At 36.6% G+C, this 23,697-nt stretch overlaps 3 protein-coding genes across 4 annotated transcripts in view; 2 read left to right on the top strand and 1 right to left on the bottom strand.

Annotated features, from left to right (window-relative positions):
• The first annotated feature begins 36 nt into the window (after window positions 1–36).
• On the top strand, window positions 37–3,709 carry Hakai (E3 ubiquitin-protein ligase Hakai). Of its 2 annotated transcripts, XM_022058272.2 has the most exons (5): window positions 39–479; window positions 868–955; window positions 1,046–1,233; window positions 2,017–2,205; window positions 2,656–3,709. In XM_022058272.2, exons 1-5 carry the CDS (start codon window positions 399–401, stop codon window positions 3,439–3,441), a joined length of 1,332 nt encoding a protein of 443 aa, XP_021913964.1. In that variant the 5' UTR covers window positions 39–398; the 3' UTR covers window positions 3,442–3,709. The 2 variants fall into 2 exon arrangements, with proteins under 2 accessions (XP_087215356.1, XP_021913964.1); XM_087359230.1 differs by having other exon boundaries at window positions 37–479; window positions 868–1,233.
• Window positions 3,710–4,636: 927 nt separating this feature from the next.
• Window positions 4,637–8,191, bottom strand: LOC110827034 (transmembrane protein 115). Its single transcript, XM_022058274.2, has 3 exons — window positions 7,441–8,191; window positions 6,880–7,053; window positions 4,637–6,410 (listed from the first exon to the last, which is right to left on the bottom strand). The coding sequence occupies exons 1-3, from the start codon at window positions 8,145–8,147 to the stop codon at window positions 6,182–6,184; spliced, it is 1,110 nt and encodes a 369-aa protein (XP_021913966.1). The 5' UTR covers window positions 8,148–8,191; the 3' UTR covers window positions 4,637–6,181.
• A 107-nt stretch (window positions 8,192–8,298) lies between these two features.
• ca (RCC1 and BTB domain containing protein claret) overlaps window positions 8,299–23,697 on the top strand; it is a 43,570-nt gene continuing 28,171 nt past the window's right edge. The window contains exons 1-20 of the mRNA XM_022058260.2: window positions 8,299–8,726; window positions 8,841–9,052; window positions 9,551–9,693; window positions 10,110–10,462; window positions 10,722–10,866; window positions 11,011–11,178; window positions 11,337–11,578; window positions 11,998–12,165; window positions 13,031–13,365; window positions 13,988–14,165; window positions 15,020–15,225; window positions 17,310–17,530; window positions 18,128–18,255; window positions 19,272–19,421; window positions 20,000–20,140; window positions 21,048–21,174; window positions 21,371–21,495; window positions 22,454–22,608; window positions 22,724–22,820; window positions 23,288–23,476. Coding sequence (XP_021913952.2) covers window positions 8,919–9,052; window positions 9,551–9,693; window positions 10,110–10,462; window positions 10,722–10,866; window positions 11,011–11,178; window positions 11,337–11,578; window positions 11,998–12,165; window positions 13,031–13,365; window positions 13,988–14,165; window positions 15,020–15,225; window positions 17,310–17,530; window positions 18,128–18,255; window positions 19,272–19,421; window positions 20,000–20,140; window positions 21,048–21,174; window positions 21,371–21,495; window positions 22,454–22,608; window positions 22,724–22,820; window positions 23,288–23,476 — 3,405 coding nt within the window. The 5' untranslated portion in view covers window positions 8,299–8,726; window positions 8,841–8,918. The remainder of the gene's footprint in view (window positions 8,727–8,840; window positions 9,053–9,550; window positions 9,694–10,109; window positions 10,463–10,721; window positions 10,867–11,010; window positions 11,179–11,336; window positions 11,579–11,997; window positions 12,166–13,030; window positions 13,366–13,987; window positions 14,166–15,019; window positions 15,226–17,309; window positions 17,531–18,127; window positions 18,256–19,271; window positions 19,422–19,999; window positions 20,141–21,047; window positions 21,175–21,370; window positions 21,496–22,453; window positions 22,609–22,723; window positions 22,821–23,287; window positions 23,477–23,697) is intronic.

Below are 23,697 nucleotides of genomic sequence, written 5' to 3'. Positions count from 1 at the left end.
GCACATCTGTGCCCTGGACCGACTATATCAATCGTGATTATCTATGTTGGTATCGGTGCTTTCGTGTAAAGGTACAAAGAATTTCGAATTCATTCATTTTCCTGTTATAATTGTTGACATTTGAAAATAGTTACACATATAATTTGTCTATAAGTCTTATTGGAATAATTTTTAGCATGGAAGCATGTAAATTTTCTTTCCATCGAAATTATCGCTTCATATATGCAAGTTCCTTGCATTATTACGAGGTACAACAGTAGAACATCGAGTCGTATATACACCGTAGACATATATGTATAAATAAGGGTTTATTTACCTTCATATAATGACTGTGCTCAGAGTCATAAAATAGAGTTCTGGAGCGTTTATTGTATGTGCAACTGGAATCTAATTCCATAATGAGAGGCCGTGGTCGTGGTCGAGCTCGTAGTCGTGGGAGAGGAAGAGGATCTCGTGGTCGGGGAAAGAAAGCTGTCAAGGTAATCCTAGACCAATAAACTTCATACTTACTCATTTTTTCCATTCTGTCTGCTACGTTATGTTTCTTTTGCATCCTTGTTATGTATTTTCAAAGCTTCATGACAAACCGTTATCCACAGATACAGACTATGCTTTCCAGTAAGCCCCAAATTTTCTCATGTACCCTCAGTCTACGTTCCTCCATTAGTGTCACAGACGAAGTTTCACACTCATACAAAACTACAGGCAAGGTTATAGAGGTGGGTGGGAAATAAGTAGGCATTGGGAAATGGTTATAAGCGATTATTTATTGCCTTAGTTAATTTATTTGTCCTCAGTAAGTTTATATTTTTTGTTGCTAATCTGCACCAGTAGTAGGTGTCAGTTAATTGCAGATTCTTGTTTTAGGTTATAGAAAGTGATGAGGAGGAAGTACCGTTGCAGACAGGAGAAGAAGTTCAAGAAACTAACGATGAAAATCAGCAGCCTCCAAAAAGTAATTTCCCCAAATCTAGCTATGTTCATTACAGCACTTGCTTACATTATTACATTTGTAATAATAAGTTAACATTTTCATTTGTTATAGTTGATTTGGAGGCAGATATATCTCAGTTGGAGGCTCCGACTTTTACGACAATTAACCGTGGGCCCCCTGAGCCTATGCTTCGTCTTCGTTGGGATCATCGAGTGAATCTCATTGGTGAAAAAGTTCTTAATCCAATGATACATTGTTGTGATAAATGTATGAAACCGATCCTGATATATGGAAGAATGGTATGTATTTTATTAAAATATTAAAACATCAATTTTTGATTAAGAGACATGCTCTTTGTAAGGTAAAAAGTAAATTTGTTCTTCTGTTTAATCAAGTACAATGCTAGTACTTAATTAAGTACCATGCTATGAAAATGTGTGGGGGAGTGGGAAATATGCTTCAGTTGGATAGGAGGGGGTGTAGGTCCCAGATTCAATATGGATAGGGTGGCAAAAAGAAGTATCCCTGTATGTTGGTAATCATATTGTGTTCTTTCAGCCTGTAGCTGCGGGCGATACCTCTGATTGATGTAAATACAATGGAACCTCAATATACCGTGCATCATTACGCCGCGGACTCGGATATACCGCGTCTATGATCATGTCCCCCAATAAAATTACTTATGTTTTACATCGTACAAATTTATATTAAATGTTTTGGTTACATTTTAAGACCGCATTGCAATATTCCTTGCTGTAGTGTGCGGGTTCAGAGGGTGAAGTCCATAGTCCACTATGAACAGGTGTTTCTGGTTTCTCTAACTTTCAGGTTATTTATTAATATACTAGCAGATCATAGTTTTTGGGATGTTCCCCTCTCAGGTCATCATAAACATCATCAGTCAAGGAGTTTGGTGATATTGACCCGTTCCGGCATCGTAGTATAAAAGTCTCTTCTGCGGTCTTCCAGGGTTTCTTTGTCCAAATGGTCTGTAGTTGTTTAATAATTTGGGAAGTCTGTTAACATGTTGACCTCTCTCAGGTATCATATCTGTATTTATGGTTTAACGCTTTATATTGCAGATTCCTTGTAAACATGTGTTCTGCTTATCATGCGCAAAGAGAGAAGACAAAGTGTGTCCTCGTTGTTTAGAGAAGGTTACAAGGGCGGAACAGACCGGACTTGGTACTGTGTTTATGTGTACACATGGAGGGACAAGATACGGAAACACTGGATGCAGACGGACGTATTTGTCACAGCGAGACTTGCAGGTAATTCAAATTAAATTAAATTGAATTAAATGCTGAGAGGAATTTCACAAGGAGTTGTGTTTCTTCATTCAAAGGCAGGATAAAGAGAAGACAGTTAAAAATATCTGCTACTAAGTTTTGTATTCTGTAGGTTAAATATTTGATGTTCAGTTTGGGTGCTAGACCTGCATATTATATGTATATTGTTTTTCTTATTTCAGCTAGGACAATTAAATATTGAGAATTTGCAAAGAACACATTGGGGAGTGTTTAATCTGGTGTGGATTATACCTTTATAGTCTAGTTTAGACCGGCTTTGGCTTCGAAGGGTAAAGAAGCTGGAAACAAAATTTTTCTTCCGTATTAATATAATCTAGATGTAGACACCATATGTGATGTTAAGTTACATTTACTGCAGTTTTTTAAATTACATACTTTAAGTCAGCTTCACTTCTTTTAAATAAATTACAGGCTCACATTAATCATCGTCACACAGCCGTGCCAGTCCAGTCCATAGGAGACAATACTCAGTTCCCTCTTGTAGTTACAGGAGGGAACACCAAACCTCAAACTCAACAGGATGCTATGATGGTTGAGACCTCGTCTACAAACAAAATGGTTGCGCCAAATCCTCAGCGAATGAAGCAGCCTCATATGGTTCCACAGCCATCAGTAGGTGATCCAAGACTTCAACATGCTACTATCGTTCCCATATCAAATACAGGCACTGTCTTAGATCATCATCGCCGTGGCCCTCCACAGCCTTCTCCTCCGCCGCCACCACCACCTCCTTTTAACCCCCACCATCGTCCTTCCGCGATGATCGTATCGGGATACCCCACCCAACAGCAGACCCCTCAGTCAAATCCCCCTCCAAATATGAGAACAAATTTAATAACTGTTCCGATACAAGACAACAGCACTAGCGTGATGGTGGATCATCCTCCGCCGCCACATCCATCTGCAGGGTACCATCATTATCCCCAGGCTCCTCCGCCACAGTATACACCATATGCAGTTCCTCCACCGGTTGTGGGTCCATCACAACCGCAGGCAGGATACTATCAGGCTCCACCAGGTACTGTCGTTGCATATCAGAGTGCACAAGTACCGCAGTATGCAACCCAGGGTGTTCCTCCTAATCCCACTGCTCCAGTTCGAGCACCACAGTATCAGGATCCTGTAGGACAACAATATGGGGCTCCACCACCACAACAGTGGCAGCATGGACCTAACAATCCACCTTTCTATAGGTAGACATAGTCTAAACAAGCATAATGTTAGAAGACGCATACTGCGTGTTATTTATAGTGAATAATATTCTTCATATATTGATTTAAAAATATGTATGTCAGCCATGAAAGAAGTAATTAAGAAGGCAAAATAATTTTGTTTTTAACACTTATACAGTGATATGTAAAGACAATAAGGGCCCAGCAGTATTGAAGTAAAATGCTTATTATGAATAATTTAACATCAGTGCCCTAAAACAAAATAAAAATAACTAAACTTCGTATGATGATAATTGACATACTTTAATTATGTGTGTGATTGGTTATAAAACATACATACACAAACCTACATTCTACAATGAAATCACAAATTATTTTTTTCAGGACACCACATTATTTGTTATAGACAAAGACATGTTAATGTTCGTTGCATTAGAGAATAGATCACCTCAGGTCAAGATGTGTCATCCCTTTATATCTAAAGACAGAGGAAGATCCGTCTTTTGAAATGTGGTGTTTTTTAAAGCTAATTAAGTTTCATACTGACATTGAAAGTCTAAAATAAAAAGTTAATAATACAATAATGTCATCAAAGACATTTAGAAACAATTATCGGTACTTGTGGGTTATAGGGACACATTGCTTTAAAAATAGGTTAGGTTAGGTTAGTTGTCATTTATTGAAATAAAATATAATAACTTTCAAGTATATGTCATTTATCCACACACATTAACCTAATCTAACCTATTTTTAAAGCGATGTGTCCCGATAACCCACAAGTACCCAATTATCTTATTTACTGTTTTTTCTTTCTAATGCTGTTGTAAGCATTAATTCAAATTGCAATAGATGAAATGCCATTAGACTGATGTGAGGCTTTGTAAATAAAGTGGTGACACTACAGACATTATATCTGGCATGGGGGAACCACTGTAGTAAAAATTTTGGTAAAGACGGTGCAAGCTTAGTTTGTTTAATGTGCCGACACCAGGTTTATTCAAGACAGTTGATCTATATAGTTTATTGCGTAATGAATATGATGAACTTATAATCACAAACATAAAACAAATTAACAATCTTAACTGTAAAATATACATATAATATAACTGTTGGGCTTCCATTATGGTTATTATCTGATTTTGAGAAAACATTTTTTTCCATGACCATAGATGAAATGGGTTAGCTTATTTCATACAAACAAAGTTAATAATATAAAGAGAAAAGTTGTAAGTTATATATTTATTAGGATTAATACTTTTACAAGTAAGGTTGTCTAATGTAGATTTTTCATATTTTTACTAATTTGTTCCAAGTAACAGTGGTATCAAGAATTACTTTCATATTTTCTTGAGAATATCAGTTTCAGCTTCCATCTTTTTTTTTATAGCACTTAAAATTATACATCCTAGGAAATGTATATCTAGCATAAATCATATTCTTGTGCATTAACCAGGGTTTGACGTTTGTCTTTTTCGAATGGCTCCGACTAAGTCAAAATCAGAGATTCGCCACGTTGTGCGACTTCCACGAATATTCACCATCAGTTCTGTGCGCATAAACGCGCAAAGTCTTAATGCAAAGTACCCACTGTTATTGTCCGATTGTACCTGAAACTGGGCTCTCTTGACAAATTTTTGCCAAATTTCCCCATATCATATTTAATGAAAATTTGTTCAGCAGTTCTTAAGTTACATGCATTGACTGACACAACGAAGTTAAAGTTAGGTGAATATATGCATCTTATTATTACTCATTTGAATAATAATGGTCCAGTTATACGGGATTCTAATGGTTCTACTAATATTAACTTTCATTTTATGGAAATGTAGTTCACTTCTGTCCATTCATTAACACATCTGATATTCATGACTATGTTCTTATATATATTTACACACGTGCGTGCAAACTGTGTTAACAATGTGTTCTGTTCGTAAATAACAGCTGACAAATTACCAATACACAGTGATGTGCGACATTAACCGTTAGGTTATCGATAAGGTCATAAGACTAACTGGAAGAGAAAACTGTCCTTTATTAAATGCTTCATCCTAACATCAATTAATCTGCATAAACAACGTTCTGATAAAACACATTTCACACAATTAACCTTCTTATATAACAATTGTCACTCTAAATGTGTGTTATTTTTCATCAAATATTTCCACAGAATGTATATGGAAGCAATTTCCCCATAAATTGTCAATTATTTACTTGTGGAAAGTTCCTATTTTGAAGAATCTTACGGTTTACACATCTCAGTTAACTAAGCACTTGTCTAAAGTGCTAATGCCCTTGACTTGTATTTGAGGGGTGCTCGGTTCGAATCTCAACTGGAACACCGACTGTCCTGACAGAGTCTTTTGTTTTCTTCAGTCACTGTTGGTGAATGACAGAACATAACCTGTCGTCATTTGACAATAAATAACCACTGCAGCTGATACAGCATAATTTAAATACATCATATGCTACATTTATTAGCATGAATTTCTTATGGACAATGGTGCTTGAGTTCCAGTATTTATTTTACATTTTTTCACTATCTAGAACAATCCCATACCCACAACAGTACTATTTTCTCTCAACAGGTTTAAATATAAACCAAAGTTTATCTGATATTTGAACAGACAGACAAATTTCCTTAACATTACTATACAGAAAAATCTAATGGATGAATGACTTTAAAAAAAAAAAATATGTTACACCATGGTACAATACACAATTCTCTCTCTGACAAGATAGTTCCATTCCGTTCTGACTTCCCGTTATCACGTTTTTGCCAATTCAGCTTCTACGGTAATAATTCTATCAGCTGGACCAGGTGAACTAACTGTAGGCTTTGCTGGCGTTTCTTCTGACGGCATTGCGATTGAAACAGCTTGACTTGTTGACGGAACAGCAAGAACTTTGTTTCGGTCTTGTTCCCAACTAACTGTTGCTGTCGGCTGTGATTCCACCTTGCCTAGTCTCTCACTTAATGCCTTTAGTGCAATTTGCCTGGAAAAAAAAATATTGGTTCTTCCCATTAAAAAATTAACTTACAGAATTAGGTAAAAAATGATTTAAAATTATTAATCTTGGAACAAGAATGGTAACATATATCTTTAATATTTGGATAGTCTTACAGTATTATTTATTCTAATGCCTTTATACTATTTTAAAACTTAGGCAGCGTTGAGTAACATTGTATTTCTTACGTTTTATTAACTGCAAAGAAGTTAAGTGTTACAATAGCAGAATTTTCACAGAAATATTTTTCTATCGAATGTCCAGTGTGAGATTTAGTAAATGTCTGAAGACATAATAATGGCTGCTAATCACAAATTTTATAAATATCTGTTCGGCAAGTGTAGAGATCTTTCATATCTATTATAAGTTTGTACTTAAACTGAACAAAATTCCAAAAATTTTCAAGAATAGTTTAAAATGCGTTCTCTTTTTCATGCCCACAGTTATAGTACTCTACCTTCTTCTCTCCATGTCATGTGGATCAATGCCAGGTAAACTGATAGTGATTCCTGATGGGGCTGCCATATCAAATTTGCGAACAGTGTGGCGGCAGATACCAATTCGGACAAGAAATCCATGTACTGTGTTGCCTAGCACAGCAATAGGAGGCTGTAGAACATTAGGGAACAAACTGAAACAAAGTGAATATAAAATAAACTGTAGTTGGCGCTGACTTTTTTCCAGTTACTTCCATTAATTTACATACATAATGAACACATTTACATGTTTATGCCAAACTGAATTTCATGAACAACATTTAGCATTGTGGAAGAAATTATCTTCTTCAAAATCTCTTAAGTAAATGTATTTGTTGAGTTCAGTTGACGATATTTTACTACATAACACTTTCTCTTTTGGATGAGTTTTCAGGTTGGCACCATTTTAACAAATTAATATCAAGGTACCTGAACTGTAACTATGAAAATGTTTGATGCAGTGCTAATAAGTACTACAGTATCAAATGCTGTAAAACAGAAATGAGAAATGAACATGACAAATAAAAGAATTGGTGTCACACCTAGCAAATGTAAAGTTGTCTGCCATATCACCTCTTGTTCCATTACTGTGGTACTGATAGAACCTCAAGTAGGTCCAGCTGATTAATAATCCTGACAGAAACATTGTTGGATACGTTCCTTCCAGCAGACCAACCAACCAAAAGATAAGTGACATGAAGAACACACTTAATGGAATATTTCTGTTCGTTAGTTTACCCAGAGGAGTTTTGACAATCATGTGATCTGGCATTATTTGTTTCACTGCTACAGAAACACCAGCAATGTAACCGGCTAAACCATGAATGTGTACAGTGAATAAAAGATCTGTATTGAATGTACACATGTACAAAATTAGGTAGAAAAACGCACTAAGTATAGCAACACCCATGTTGACAATTGCAAAAAATGTCATCATTTCTAATGCCCCCCACAATGGTTCAATGAGTTTTCCGCACAAACCAACTGTTACGACATCCACACATACTTCCCAAAAATGAATTTCAAGAAAGCAATACGTAAAAGCAGTCCAAATCCAAAATACAGGTGGCAACAGATAACCTGGCGTTACACTTAATACACGGACTGCCTCGTCTGAGAAAGACAGAAAGTAACTACATAGTACTACAATACAAATAAATTTCACAGATGCACTAGTATTTCCTAATAATGCAAGGAATTGTTGTCTAATGAAAGGGATATTCTTGCTAAATCCCCTAACCGAAGCCATTTTTAACTAACATGGCAACTTGGAATGAATGACAATATTATTGCTACCAACTGAGGAGGTATGAAAAATTTTCCAGTCACATCTTACATATGCGCGGGGATAGTTATTTTCGTCTACTATACTTGCAAATTTTGAATGCTTGGAACGGCATTTCTGTGTCTGTGACGATCTTTGTAAGTGAAGTCCAAACACCTAGCCGAGCTGCGTCTTTATTATAGTTGTTCTTGTTAAAGCTGAATTTGTGTAATATGCGCGAGTTAAATGGGTGAACCAGTTTTATCGTTTTATTCACTTTGTATGTGTATTTTCTTTTATTAAGACATCTTGCGTTCTTAGAAATCTATTTCACCCTTCTCATCCACGAAACTTTCTACGATTTCTAGGGATGATAATATTTATATCCACTTTTCCCAACAATTCGTGATGTCATATTATACTGTTTGTTCATAGACACGGTTCTTTTATGGGAAATGTCATACTTGTCATAAGTTGACTGTATTCTTCTTTTTTTTAAAATATTCTGATACATACCATTTCTACTTGTAACAAGGAGTTCTGTTGATAACAAGCGCCCATTAGGTGAAAAATTTGTTTTTATTACTATCTGCAGAATCTTGAAATTAGATTAAGTTATTGATTATGTTATAGAAACTTTGTAGTTACTATGTTTACCTACAAAATATTTTTTCATAGTTGCTGTTGTGATGGATTGAGAACAGGAGTAAGCCAGTAGCTAGATTAAAACTAGCAGTCACTGGCTTGAAATCAACCATGTCTGGAACAGAAGGAAGTGTGTCGCTGGATCAACATTTGTTCCAGCTGACATGCCTTGTCTCAGCCAAAGACATACAGCTTTCGGCTCGAAGCGAAGTTGGAAGTAGACAGTTGCTTGCTCTGGTCATGGGGTAAGTAGAACTGGAAACAAGTATATTTAACCTATATTGTCTGTGCATTGAGATTTTCCACAATTCAGTTCACCATGTATTGCATTTACATACTGCTAAGCCATTAACCAAAGATTTACAGTCTGGCCCTGTTATACAGTATGGTTTAGCAGAAGGCTTTGAGGTGATGAGTTTCAACTGCTTCTTTCATGGTGCAGCAGCCGAGTTGTTAGTGCGTATTACAGCTTTACCAAAGCTCTTTTAACTGTCTTCTTCACGGTACCTAACAGGCCTTCCAAGCTACCTTGTCAGTACCAGAAACTATATTTTTACCTTACTTTATCTTATCTCCTACTTTAGATGCCCTCTATCATAACAGAGGGCATGGGGTCGAATCTTATGATACTGAAGATATCGAATAAATGATGTTTGAGGAGAATTTGTGTCTCTTCTCAGTTTTGGAATGTTAATGGTTAAATAATATTTCTTATAATTTTATTTGTGTGTTTCTCATTTTAGTTCTGGTGATATAGTCTTTTATTATTTGTCGGGAGAGACAGATCAACTGCCTGTTATGAGGCAGGTGCCGTGGTTTGTCGACAGCAGCAAGAGAATAACAGCATTATGTTTTGATCCTTCAGGTTCTTGGCTTTTAATTACTGGTGAGTTAAAGGTTTTGTTGTTTTTGTATTTGTAATTTTTATGTTATAAAATATTTGTCTGATCAATATTACCATTTTTATGGATTTTGTTTTTTTAAAAATTCTAAAATAAGACTGCTTTGTTTTTGGAACTGGCTGTGCTCCCATCTTGAGGTGGATGAAGTCCATAAGAATAATATTATTGAATGTATTGTACCATTCGTGGAGTTACATTTGTCTGATATTTTCCTAAATGAAAATAAGTTATATATTCTTCTGTGATGCATTATTAGTGGCTAAAAATTTGCTGGTATTCATGTTACCAATCGAAAACTCTTATTTTAAGGAAGCCTTTTTTTTCTCTAAATCAAATTTATAGTACAGATTCTGTTAGTTACAATCTGTATATTATATATTTCATCCAATTAAATTTCCAGGTGATGATGGCTCAATTTTTATTGTGCCGGCACTCGCACTAGTTGACCCAAATGCCGTGTTAGATCGTCGATGGTCTACTACTGATGTAACGTCTTTTCCATCTCCATTATCACATCATAATCCATCTTCAAATTCATGCAGCACAAATATTCAGTGTTCTCACGCCACATCAGTAGTATGGTGGCAGAGTCTCTTGGAGTGTCATCATGTGGCCATCATGGGAACGGACTCTGGAGATTTAATTTTTGTTAGTTTAACCACGGGGCTTCAAGTTGGTATCACTTTTGTTCGAGCGTCTGTATCAGTGTTACATATCTGCCAGGATAATAACCTAGATTCTGTTTTCCTCTTGGTAAGTTAATATTTATTGAATATCTAGTTATGTTTTGTCTTTCATAATAAAGAAACTGCCTTCTCGTCTAGTTAGTTAGTTAGTCACGTTAAGAACTCATGTTGTCTCACCTGAGAAATTTCATAATCAAATTGTAAGCCCAATTTTGAGCGGAAGTATAAAAGGGGGAAGTCTAATTTATATGCTCGGTGGAATATTGAAGAGTCTTTAAGCATAATTGCTCTCCTGCAAACGCCTATTCATTTCTTCCACCATTTAGATTACAAGCGACAACAGGTCACAGTGGAAACTATTGCTGGAACAACGAGCAACAGGCTACGCTTGGCCTATTGATAGTTCGGGTTCTGCGGTTAAGGTCGTCACGTCTAACAATGAACCCAACTCCAGCAGTAATGCCAATGGGGGTGAGTTCAGCATATTACGTTTAATATTTGGTACTGAATTTGTTTTTGTGCCTGGATTAATTCTGAGACTGAGTTTCTTTTTGTACGTTGGTACATGACAGGGATAAAAAGATTTAAATGTGGCATGTGATTCGTCCTTCTCAGATCTGGAGTATGGGAACAAAAGTTGTTCGTATTTACCTACGACAAGATCAAGACTGCAGGGTTTGAAACAGTTTTCCGTTGAGAAGTTGACGAGTTTACGACAGAGGTTGGCAGAAACGAGGTCAAAAGGAGCTTCGGCGATGGCAGTAAATATACATTTTCGAAGAGGTAGATATTTTCTGTAAGATTTACGTTTAGCATTGCAGATTTATTCTGACAATAACCTTTTAAAATATTTTCGTATGTTTTCAAAGTTTTAAATAAGTTACAAAATTGGTATTTACGTGTTTTACGGTCTCTAAGATTTGCAAAATTGATTTAAACAGTGTTCTGGTTTTTGTGGCCACTAGAGAGCAGTGGGAGCAGTAATGATGATACCACATGTTCTGTGTCCGTGTCTGGCAAATCTGATTCGGAAGGCTTAGATTTGCCGCCTATACACCATGTTACCACTGGACCTCAGCCCGAGAAATTAAGTTCTGAAGTTGGTGACACATTTCTGTGCCCTCAGTATGCGAGAGGACGACATCTTCTTTCTGGGTATTATGCACCTAACGATATTCTTTCAGTAAGTATCACTGTGTTAAAATACATTAATTCTTTATTATTTTTACAGATTGGATTTTTAGATACTTACTTACTTAGGATACTTAGGCGACCCGTTCTTCAGTGCCTTGAGTATCTGTGCGTCCCAACATTTGTTGGCTCAATCTATAGACACTCGGTAGGACTCCTCGGACGAGGGATCAGCCCGTCGCGAGGCCTCTACCTGTACACAGGACAGCACAACACAGAAAAACGCGGACAGACATCTGTGGCTTGAGTGAGATTCGAACCCACAGTCCCAGCAGCATGAGGCCCACGCCTCAGACCGCGCGGCCACTGTGACAGCTGATTTTTGGATATTCTGTATTAAGTTTTGTAGATGCATTTAGTTATCATTTTATGATAAGAGTTTTAGTTATGCGTTCTTTTCTTGTTTTAAAGATCCATGGGATGAGTTTGGATGTTGTACCTCTGTATGTTTACAAGTTGGCACAACAGTGCAGAGATGTTCTGGTTACGGACAGATTTTTATATGTGACTGACATAGATGGAAAGAATTTATCGGTTGTGTCATGTCAGCTGTCTGAATGTCGGATCGGTGGTGATTCGGTAAGTAACTCCCACGTTATATTTTATTATCTGTGCATAAACTTGTTTTGTGGGAAATATACGTTCATTTGAAGTTTTTCGATAGTGACAATTCGTTAAATGATGATTCATTTCCTATTAATTGGAATTTAGTAATTACATAAACAGTGATCCGAGGTAACAATTCATATAATATTTATTTGATTACGAGACAAAGATTCTTTTACTCTTCTTTATTATGTAATGAAGAGTGATCTTAGATTTGCAAATTAAGGAAAATGGATATGTAAAAGTATAAATGCTATTCAGCGGTATTTTGTCAAATAAAATGCGGAGATCTTAAAATTATTTCACTTGTCTAGTATCATATTGATGTTTAGATATTTTACAAGCAGTAAGTATTTAATTTTGTTGAAATTGAAGTATCACTTATAATATAAGAAATTCTTATGCGTTATTTACCAAAAAGATGTCTACACACTTTTAATGAATGAAGTAAATATTTTTTTAATAAACTAAAGTATTATCTATGATCTTTAGCTTTGTGGCACAGCTGACAGTGGTGAATAACAGATATGATGTGTTTACATCTTTTTTTGAGTCGTGCTGTATTTTTCAGTTGAAACTTATTATTTTCCTTGGAAGAAAAAATGTCAGGGGGGCAAAATATTAAATTTTACTTATGAAATTAAACAGTAATCAATTAAATATAATATTTGTTGATATTTTAATCTAATGTGATGAAATACCATAATTATTGGCAAGAGTAAAGGTTACATCGAAACATTTAACTATCTTTACACGGGGAGAAATTTATATTTAAATTTTTTTACAAATGAACCAACTGTAGTACGCACATTTTAAAGGGTGTATATCTTTTTTTAAGGCCTTCAATCCAGACTCTGTTATTGAAACATTTGAAATGAAGGGTACAAGTGAGAAAATCCTTTCTCTCTATAAACAAAGTTACTTTAATGAAGATATTAAGAAATTGGCTGGAGTTTCCAGCAAACAATCATCAGTAGCTGGAAATAAAGATTCTAGTCCACAAGTTTCATTCAATGTGAAGAGTCGAGGTAGCAGCAGGGAGAAGGAGAAAAATCCATCACTGCAGGCTCCTTTCTGTCTGCCGAAGTGTGTGAAGGAATTGAAATTGGACATTCCTTCCATTGATACTTGTGTCATCGTGACGACGACTGGTGTTTATGAGCTTACTCTAAGGTGAGAGTTCTAGTTTATACCTTATCAACTTCACTGTTTATAGACCATGACTGCCCTCCTCCAGTTACTTACGATGCTTTCTTGTATCGATTGAAATACAGTAGATTCCGGTTAATTGGGCTGTCGGTTAATCGGGGCAGCCGTTTATTTGGGACAAATCTTAAAGAACAAACCTTTTTTAACTCTTTACGCGGAACTTTGCATATTTGGGGCAGCCGCTTAATTGCTAAAAAAGTGTCGTTCATGTTCTTAATGAAAGGTTGAATTTTAATGATGTCTGTGTTATTTGGTGGTGAGGTGACAAACCATATAATACTTCACTACAGAACCATCACCAGCTGTCCATGATCTTTGTGGTTTTGGTTACGCACTTAAAGTTAATGTTGTGAAGTCAAGAAATATGAGATTAGTAGCCCATGTAGAATGCAGAGGAAAAACAAAAATTGCACTTACAATTTTGTTTGTAATACTCACATGAGAAGCGAAGAAGGTTTTACATTAATGTGAGGGAAATATTGCACAAATCTTAGAAGAAAATGTTATGAAGATGCGTATTATATTAAAGTGTTCAGAATTAGACCCTTTCATTATATCATAAAGTTAATATATATTTTTGTTTCAGGGTTTCTCCAGTGGAGATATTCATGGATCTTGTACTGAAGCATCAGGCGATAGAAAAGGCTGAAAGACTTGCATTAGTTTTTGGATTAAATCTCCAACAGCTTCTCGAGTCTGCCGGTGATCTTAAACTAAGTGCAAAAGAATTTCCTCAGGCTATTGCTTTATACAAACTTTCCAGGGTATGTTAAGAAATCTAAAGTAAAAGGTTATTTTATAATAAGATATAAATAATGTTAGGAATGACCTTTGTGTTTAGTTTGAAATATTAATCTTACAATTTAAAGAAAGGGGTCAGTATGTCACCCTTCATCTGTGCATCAGAAAATTGCTGTTACTTAACATCCATGCTCTTGAAATTACAGTAGGGAGTCAAACGTACCTACCGAATTAATAAATCTACGGCTTAACCGTGTTCTGTATTACACGTACTTAATTAAATGTATTTATAACTTGCTTAAGCTCAGTGATAACCATAAATCTGTGTAAGACTTGAGGTTCTCACAGCGGTGAGTATGAAGATTTCTGTCTTCTGGGTTATTGCGCTGTGTAGTCTGGTCGATGTTAACCAACGTTTCAGAGGTCATACTGCCTCCGTCATCAGGGCGATGACGGAGGCAGTATGACCTCTGAAACATTGGTTAACATCGACCAGACTACACAGCGCAATAACCCAGAAGACAGAAATCTTCAACCATAAATCCACCACTCAAATATTCAATAATGCTGCATTTTGTCAACATAATGTGTTTATTAGCTCCATATGATTCTTAAAATAAACAGAAATTGTTTCTTTAAACAGCATTAACCAATTATTGTTTGTAGCGGAGAATTGTGGTGTTTTCTTTGCGTTAAGAACTGTAATGGCATATTTTTAAAGAGACTGAGGAAAGCCACATAAACCTATGTCAGAATAATTGTTGTACTGATGACAATTCAGGCAGAATATCTCATAGTTGTGTGTCAGCCATACAATAGCTTGAATCTCCTTGCTCTATTTTATTACTGATAATTTATTATTGCTGCTTGTTTATAGTGTCGTCACTTGAAGAGTGTCTTGAAATTTGCCGCGGCTGGTCACGCAGCAGAGTTGCTTAGCTACATCACATTATTGTTTTCAACTTCCGGCCTCGATCTTACAACGTCCGAGAGAATTCATTTATCCAATCTCGCTGTTATGAGCCACACTGAACAAGTCCTGAGAGCAACTACAGGGAGAGTCATGCTGTTAAAACAATTTTTGTGAGTTACATTAATTAATACAGTGTAAGTGTGACGTTATGATGCTGTCTTGTAGGTGGTTACCAACATTTCAGAGAAATGTATTGTCTGTGTCTTTTCTTCACCCAGAAGACAGATGATAATTATCCTCTGAAACGTTTGTTAAATGTCAGGAGGAAACTTGTTTAGTGGAATCAACATTTTACATTTCTTGATTGCATCTTAGTTTTCAAATACATTGGCCACCAGATAAACATTAACCTGTTGACGCGGAAAATTTAAATACCCAGCATATACCGCTGTTGTGCTGTTCCGGCGGTAGTATTTTTTAAATGTCCATTTAAATTTTGCTGTAAAATACTTTTTTCCATAACTTTTGAAGTATATGAGATATAATTATGAATTTTTCACTGAAATCCTCTTAAAAGATGGTTTTGTAATCTTACCTTATAAGATGAGCTCTCGTGTGTGACCAATGGGAGCAAATGGATCATAAGTTGAGAACGGAGTGTACAGCAGCCGGTTCTTTGCATAATAAGATCTGATTGTAGGCTTTTGAACAATGCCCATCAACATAAATAGAGCCAAAACCACGTAAATTTCGTCTACTGTGACATCTTGCCACTTCCTAATCCTAGATCAAAATGTGAGAGGATGGGCACTTTTAGAAATTTCTTGCTTAGCATATCTGTTGGTTTCATCTACAATGAGCTGCACAAGAGCTGTATCGAAAATGTTTTCGAATGAACTCACGACATCTAGTTCAGCCGTGTCGAACCGAGGACCATATACATTACAAAATGCTTCTCTTGAAGCAGGAAATGAGTCAATATTTTCCCACATATACTTGCCGGAAACAATACCTGAATTTGCTTCTACAATTCCTTCATGGCTTTCGCCACCACCATTGTCACTCTCATTATCACTAATCGCTAACGTTCCCGGTGTCACCAACTGTGTATAGTCAAAGTCTACACTCTCAGTGTCCGAGCTACTATAATTGTCAATTTCATCGTCCAATAATTCGTCTAGAAGTGATATTTGTTCAGCATCAGATAACACACGACTGCTTGAAGGGTTCTCCATTGCAAAACTGAGGCCAGTCGTTTATTTTTAGACTCCCAGGTAGTCACTCAAAGGATAGTCAACAAGGTTGCCGGATCTTCACACACAGAAAACTTTCCACAACAGAGTACTACAAACCTCATTGCGCTGGCATTAATCGTTACAAAGTTATGAGCTGAAGAAATTAGGCTTAAAGCCGGGCGTAATATTACGCCCAGCCGCAATCCCGAGCATTTAAATGCCGGACGTAATTTTACGCATCTCCCCGGTGAGGAGTTAAGGTGTGTTTCGCCACATGAACTAAAACAAGGCATTAGTATATTCTCTGTCAATCCTTGTCTTTAGTATTTGCTATTAGGGAAGTCTAAGAGTATCAGGAGGGGAATTGAAACTGAACTGAAGTGTTAGAACACCCACCACTAAATTTTGTGTTTCAAGGTCACAGAAAAAATCATGTAACATTGCAACACAAATGGGCCAGCCTGGGCTAGTGAAGATAATTATAAACTAGCAACTCTGGGCCGGTGACTTAGAGCCATGCAAGGGGGTGAAATCCTCTGTGGCCCTGAGGCATGAAATTTTATGATGGCCGCTATAATATTAATTAAAAGAACGATGTGTAAAGACATTACAAAGAAATATGTTTGGGGATAGAATTGGTATTCGTTTTATCATCGCATATCTGTTTTTGGAAAACTTTCCTGCTGTGGTTCTTTATTTCGCTTCCATATCTTATTCCGTAGTCTTACTTATTACTCATAATTGATTTCAGGTTGGGCAGTACATCGTTAAGTAACATAGTTTGTTGCCAACCAGATAAATTAAAGTTGTTTGTGAAGATGGCTGTCTTCTGGCTGAACTTCTACCAGACTACATGGCGCAACAACCCAGAAGACAGCCATCTTCAGACTCACCGCCATGAAAACCTCAAATCCTACAAAGTTGTTTGTGTTTTGGAATTAATGGATTTCCTTTATTTTACCAAAAACATCTGTCTCTTACTCTAAGCAGATATTAATGTGTTGTGTATTCGGTCACAGGAAATTTCTGCGTGAAAACTTGTACTATGACGAAGTGCTGGCTGTTAACGTGGCTGGACAAACGGGATTATGGGAAGTCCTGCAATTCCTGGCTTGCTTCCGTGGCCTTCATCCTGAAGTTCTAGATATCCTTACAAAAATTGTCAGGTCTCTTGGTGAAGGTCTTGTAAAGGCACTTGAGAACAAGATCACAACTTTCAAGCATTTACCTGCCTTAGACTGTAAGTTATATAACTTAAAATATTGTTTTTAGTAACTATCGAAGTCAGGAAAGTCATAATTTCATTTGTCTCATAAGCACTGTATAATATTTCTGCATGTTCTTTGCACATGTATCACATTATGGGGAGATTATGTCTTCCTCTGTACACTTTACGTGTTTGAGACTACTAAACAGATTTTTATGAAATCTAGTGTCAAATGTGTGCGCTGAAAGTTATTACACATGTTTAATTTTTGTTTGTTTGTAATGGTCAATGTAACCTTTACGTTTTATGAAACTTAAACGATCTAATTAAAAAACATTTCATCGTATAAAAATTAGTACATTGTATAAAATATAGAATTAATTAGATTTACAACTTTTATTTGAAATGTTATAGTTAGTAAACTACCTTTATTACGAGACCAACCATCTGCTCGTGTACAAAAACAGAGAATACATTTGAAAATATAATTTTACTCTTCCATATATCTCTGTGGCATGGTGCTCATTCAAGTGCTGGGCAGACAGCATTACCTTTGTATAGTCGATGTCTGAGTAACGTCTTTCTGTTCTTGTATTCTTTGGACTTCCGCTCAATTGTATGTTTTTACAGCTAGCCTGTGGTTGTGTGTGAGTGACCCATCACTACTACAGTCACTCTTGTCTAAACCCCAGCAAGCTAGAATACATCTGCAGTTTGTCCGTACTTGCTTACCACATTTAGAACAGTTTGCATTACAGGTAAATATAACACTGTATAATCGGTATCCAATAAAGTGTTTTAACACTAGTTGTAGTATGAAAAAGTTACAGCTCAAAATACTCAACTGACGAAAGTCAGCAGTTGTGAATTTGGAATCTGAATAGTTTTGGTTGTTGAAAAATTGTTAACTCCTTTTCTTCTTCTTCTTCTTCTATGGCTCTCCAGTCCGTATTCGGTCCATGGCCTCCTCAATTCTCCTCTTCCATTTGGTCCTCTGTTAGGTCCGTCTGTCCGAGGCTTTGATTGGGGTTTCAAAACATCTTCTTTTTACGGTGCAAGGTTGTTAGCCTTGCGACCAACCCCTAACCTGGAGGACCAGTGTACCTGTCTTAGTCTGACCTCTCCCCCTCGACCAATCTGGCTAGGGAGGCCCTACCAGTAGCTATGCTACCGCCAGCACAGCAAGTTAACTCCTTTTAGACTTTATATTTGTTTGGACTTTTTCCATCGTCCTTGTTTAAATGAAGAAACCACATTTCCAAAACAGGCTCTGCTTCCGTCTTCAGGCGAGACGTTCATACTTATTTGGGCCCATCAGATAGAGCTAGTCTCCGTCAGTGGGAAGATAAGAACAACTTTTTTCTCAGAAAATACAGCTGAGTAGGTACCTCTCGGCCAAAGACGGAAACAGAGCCAGTTTACGTGGTTTCTTTCTTTTAAGCAAAGATGATGGGAAAAGTCCAGGTGAAGAATAATTTTAAGTGTAATCTACCATCATCAGAACCTTCTCCTTCTAGAGTTTAATATTTTATTTCTCAAAATATAAATTGTGTACTCAGCTGGGAAACTTATATATTTGTTTGTGGTGTTATCAAAAAATTGCAACTTCCGTGGTTTTAACATTAATTTCTAATGGCAACAGTTACTCCTTTTATATTTAAGATGCTGTTGATACAGATGTAAATAATAAAATTATTTTATGATGTTTAATTTTAGTGTAGTTATATTTTTTAGTTACAGCATTTTAGTTGCGTCTCTTCTCTCTTTTTGTCAGAGGCTAGCTGCTCTGTATGACCCCTCATCACCGCAGTTAAGACCTACTTTGAGAAGAATGTTCAAGATAGGTCGCAGACGAGAACATTCAAGTGGATCCTTCGGTTCATACTCTGCACAAATGGATTCTTTAGATTTTCTGGACTCGGTGGTATGTTAATGAAAATGAAAATTATTATATTAACATATTCATATTTTACATTATTTGAAAAACATGTTTATCTACCTTTAATTTTTAAGCATTTTTAATTAGTTTATTTATATCAATGTTCTTTATGTACTTTATGTACTCTTTATGTATCAGACATACAAATAACTGCAGACTCGGTTAACAGATTAAATTATAAGACAGCTAACCTGTATAAAATCTGGGAATATTACATGAAATTACATTGCAGGGACAAAATGTATTCAAATTATAAGAATATTAAGGGACTAAAAAAAAACTATGAAAAACATATGTTCAAAGACTGTAAATATAAGGTATTGTTGTATTATGTATCATTATTTTGAGTTTTGTTATGTACAGTTCATAATAATAGTTATTATTTTCCAACATCATGTTGAAACAGTACTGGACTTTAATCCCAATCAGATCAATGACTTTATAAAAGTGTTAATAGGATAATGCTGAAGAAGTATATTAAAATATATGATTTGTAAACTATGCATGTGAGAAAGTGTGTAAAATAAACTAAGTATCTATAATGTTTTTTTGTTTTGTTTTAGGATGAAATATTCGTTCCTGGCGAAGATATTGTTCAGATGTTCCTTTTAGTTCTCCTGTACTTAGCAAAAAAGAGCCAAGTATCATCTTTTGTGTTTGTCCCAGAACTGATGGAGAAAATCCAGCTTGCCGAAGATGATGAGGTACTTCTAACTGGTTTATGTATTTTGAGATACAGCACTTCACTGTTTTCTGCTTAACCTTTTGAACCTGAAGCTCATAAAAATACTTAAAAATTCAGTTCTTACCTCATAGAGAACAGCGTGTCTCTGTTACCAGGATCAATTTTTCAAGAAAATAATCGCTGTTTATTCTGAGAATTATATGAAACTCTTAAATATCCTAATAAAAACCCTCTTTAGGCAAAATTCAAGATTACTGATTGCTAAAGTTGTTGGTACGTGTAATTACTACTGCTTTTTAAAGGATTACGTCGAATGAAAATTGGCTGTGTGATTATTATAATGGTTTGATTATTGATTTATTGAAGGTTAAAGCTATAACAGTTTGGACTTTTAAGTGAAATTTTGTGTGAAGGTAAATCATAAAACATGTTTACCAGTTTCGTGTCGAACATTTTTGTTTTGACAACCAATATGGTGACTTTGTTATACATGATAACTTCAATACAGTCTAGTGCAGGAGCGCTCAACCTTTTTCGCTGGCGTACCACTAATTCTAATTTAACGCATTAAATGTACCACTAATCGAATGCGTTCAGGGACAAGTATTATTTATGTTAGTATCAACTTTTGATTTTCTTACTTAGTTCACGTACCACTCGACATTGGCTCGTGTACCACCAGTGGTTCGCGTACCATAGGTCGAGAAACGTTGGTCTAGCGGAAATTATGCACAAGAATGGATAATTGAATTGTGTTTTAAATTATGAAGTGTTTCATTTCCTCGCAATAGAGATCGAAACATTTAAATGGAGGGAATTATCATGAGTTCTTCCTAGAATGTCTTGTTTTTTGTTAACATTGTTATATTTTAACCATTTTTAGGTGAATTTTTAAAGTACTACAGTATTTATGGAATGTTTTTCAGGATTCTGACCATCTGTGTCCGTCTCTACCAGTGCGTGCCAACACGCTAAGCGCGGGTTTCTCTCACGTGGCACTTATCCGCAATGGAGCCATCTACACTTGGGGTAATACCGCGCAGGGTTGCCTTGGTATGTAAATATTTTGTTTTCCCTGTTAGTCACTGTCTTGTAACATTTAATTTTTGCATACAGCTGTATTTTCTGTATCCAAGAATAATTTCTTATACAAAAATTTGTCGTTTTACTACAGAAGAGAAATCCATATTTGCCATTAAATTGTATGTGATGATTAAAACGTTCATTACAGTGTTTGTTTTGTAACTAGGTACTGGACCAACGATGTCTAGGCACAGCTGTCCACAGCAGATCAGCTTATTTCCAGATTTGAAACTTGAGGTAATCAGTGTCTCTTGTGGTCGTCAACATACACTGTCTCTTACAAACAATGGGGTAAGTGATCGTCTTTAAATTTCGTATTTAACCGCTGTCTTTTGAGTTCATTTTTAATGATAAAACTGAAAGTATCAAATTTTTTCTATGTAATTTAGGAACATTTCTTTGATGAATGTTGTAACTACCCCCGTGCTTAAAGAAGAAGTTCTAGAATGTATGGTGCCTTATTATCTTATTTAAATATCTGTGTCGGTAGAGAGGCTAACGAGAACTATAAATTAACAGGTTTGGAGTACATTGAAATTCCAAAGTTTTTTTATCATGCCACGTCACAGGCTCAGACATCAGCAAGGCAACCAAACGAATTACAGATGCTACAATTGTGTCGTACATCACTGTTACACTGATGTAATTAAGGCCATTTTTGAATCTTCAGTTTTAATGAAAATTGTATAATTTCTTCAATAGCTGAGTATCTTTTTAGGTACTCATGGACTCTGCTTCATGGAGTTTCTTAGTTTGTTAAGAAATTGGGTAGTCAATGATAACTGGATATTGGGATACTGGGAACGACCCGTTCTTAAAGTGCCTGAGCACTGCGGGTCCCAACGTTTTGTTGGCTCGATCTATAGACATTCGGTAGGACTCCTTGGACGAGGGATCGGCCCGTCGCAAGGCCTCTGCCTGTACACAGGAGAGCACAACACAGAAAACCCCGAACATCCACGGCTTGAGTGGGATTCGAACCCACGGTCCCAGCGACCAAGCGGTACAAGGCCCACGCCTCAGACCACGCGGCCACTGCAGACCCCAGTAAATGATAACACTTTTATATAATGAAAACTTTCATTATGAAGATATTCATTGAATCGTTTATTGTTTGCGATAAGCATGGAACATGATCTGAGTCCGTTTTAAGTATCATATTTTGAACAAATTTAAAAAATTTGCTACTAAAAATAATGCAGTTGTCGAAATATATTTACAATTTTATTGTTTATTTCTCTCTTTTCAGATCTATGCATGGGGGTCATCTCAGTTTGGACAGCTTGGTATTGGAAAGACAGGTCAGTGCCCATATCCTCAGCTGGTGGAACATCTGTCGAGAGAGCACATAATTGCTGTATCTGCTGGACAGTATCATTCTATTGCCTTAGCAGACGATGGCAGGTCAGTAACACGTTTCTCCGAACAACATTACGCTTTCCTTCGGCATCCGTCTCAGTTTGTCATTAAAATGATGCCGTTAGTAAGAAAGTTGTTAGTGAGTGGTGTATTTTTACAGGGTGTTTACGTGGGGATGGGGTGTGCATGGACAGCTGGGACATTGTTCAGTAGAAGACTGCCATATGCCGACTCTCGTGGAAAGACTGATAGGCAAGGTGAGTTGCTTCTTCCTCTACTATGGCTCTGGTCCATATTCGGTCCATGGCCTCCTCAATTCTCCTCATCCATTCGGTCCTCTGTTAGGTCCGTCTGTCCGAGGCTTTGATCGAGGTTTCGAAACATCTTCCTTTTTACGGCGCAAGGTTGTTAGCCTTGCGACCAACCCCCAACCTGGAGGACCAGGGTACCTGTCTTAGTCTGACCTCTCCCCCTCGACCAATCTGGCTAGGGAGGCCCTACCAGTAGCTATTGGGGTCACTGAGGTACTCAAGCCCCACCACCACGACAAGGTGCAGGTACCATTAAGTGAGGGGTGAGTTGCTACGGGAGTATTTTATTAGATCATTTTCAGCTGTGCAAATACAGAGGAAATTTATGTCATACTTCAAGTTGTAATGCACATGATCTGAGGTATCGAGAGCATCATAAAATAAAACATGTTAATAAATTGATCTTGTTGTAGGTGGTGACTCAGGTACACGGAGGACATGGTCACACTCTAGCTCTTACTGCTGAAGGTTACGTGTATACATTTGGTTCGTCTGTTTTTGGTCAACTCGGAAATGGAAGCACCGTGAAGAGCTCCGTGCCAGTTCGTGTGACTGCGCTAACTGAAAGGATCACTATTATTGCCACTAACTACTTTCACAATGTGAGTATCGGAAGTAATTTATTTGGAAAATTTGATTAGAAACCTGATGGAGATCACTGGAGATCCGGGTTTAGTAGAAATCTGCTAGTCCTGATGTTGAAATTAGCTTTGCTGCTGTGATCGAAGTCAAAGCCGTCTAATGCGTGGCGGAAATGTTTGCATGATTTTAAGTCCTTTTACAAATGTTTTAAAACCAGCCACTCTCATTATCTGTAATACCT

The sequence above is a fragment of the Zootermopsis nevadensis genome, unplaced genomic scaffold, assembly GCF_977971745.1.
Source record: "Zootermopsis nevadensis isolate Lab colony 2312 unplaced genomic scaffold, Znev_1.0 Znev_ptg000031l, whole genome shotgun sequence".
Taxonomy (NCBI): domain Eukaryota; kingdom Metazoa; phylum Arthropoda; class Insecta; order Blattodea; family Termopsidae; genus Zootermopsis; species Zootermopsis nevadensis.
Note: the sequence above shows the minus strand (reverse complement) of the source record. Positions and strands in the feature narration are given on the sequence as shown.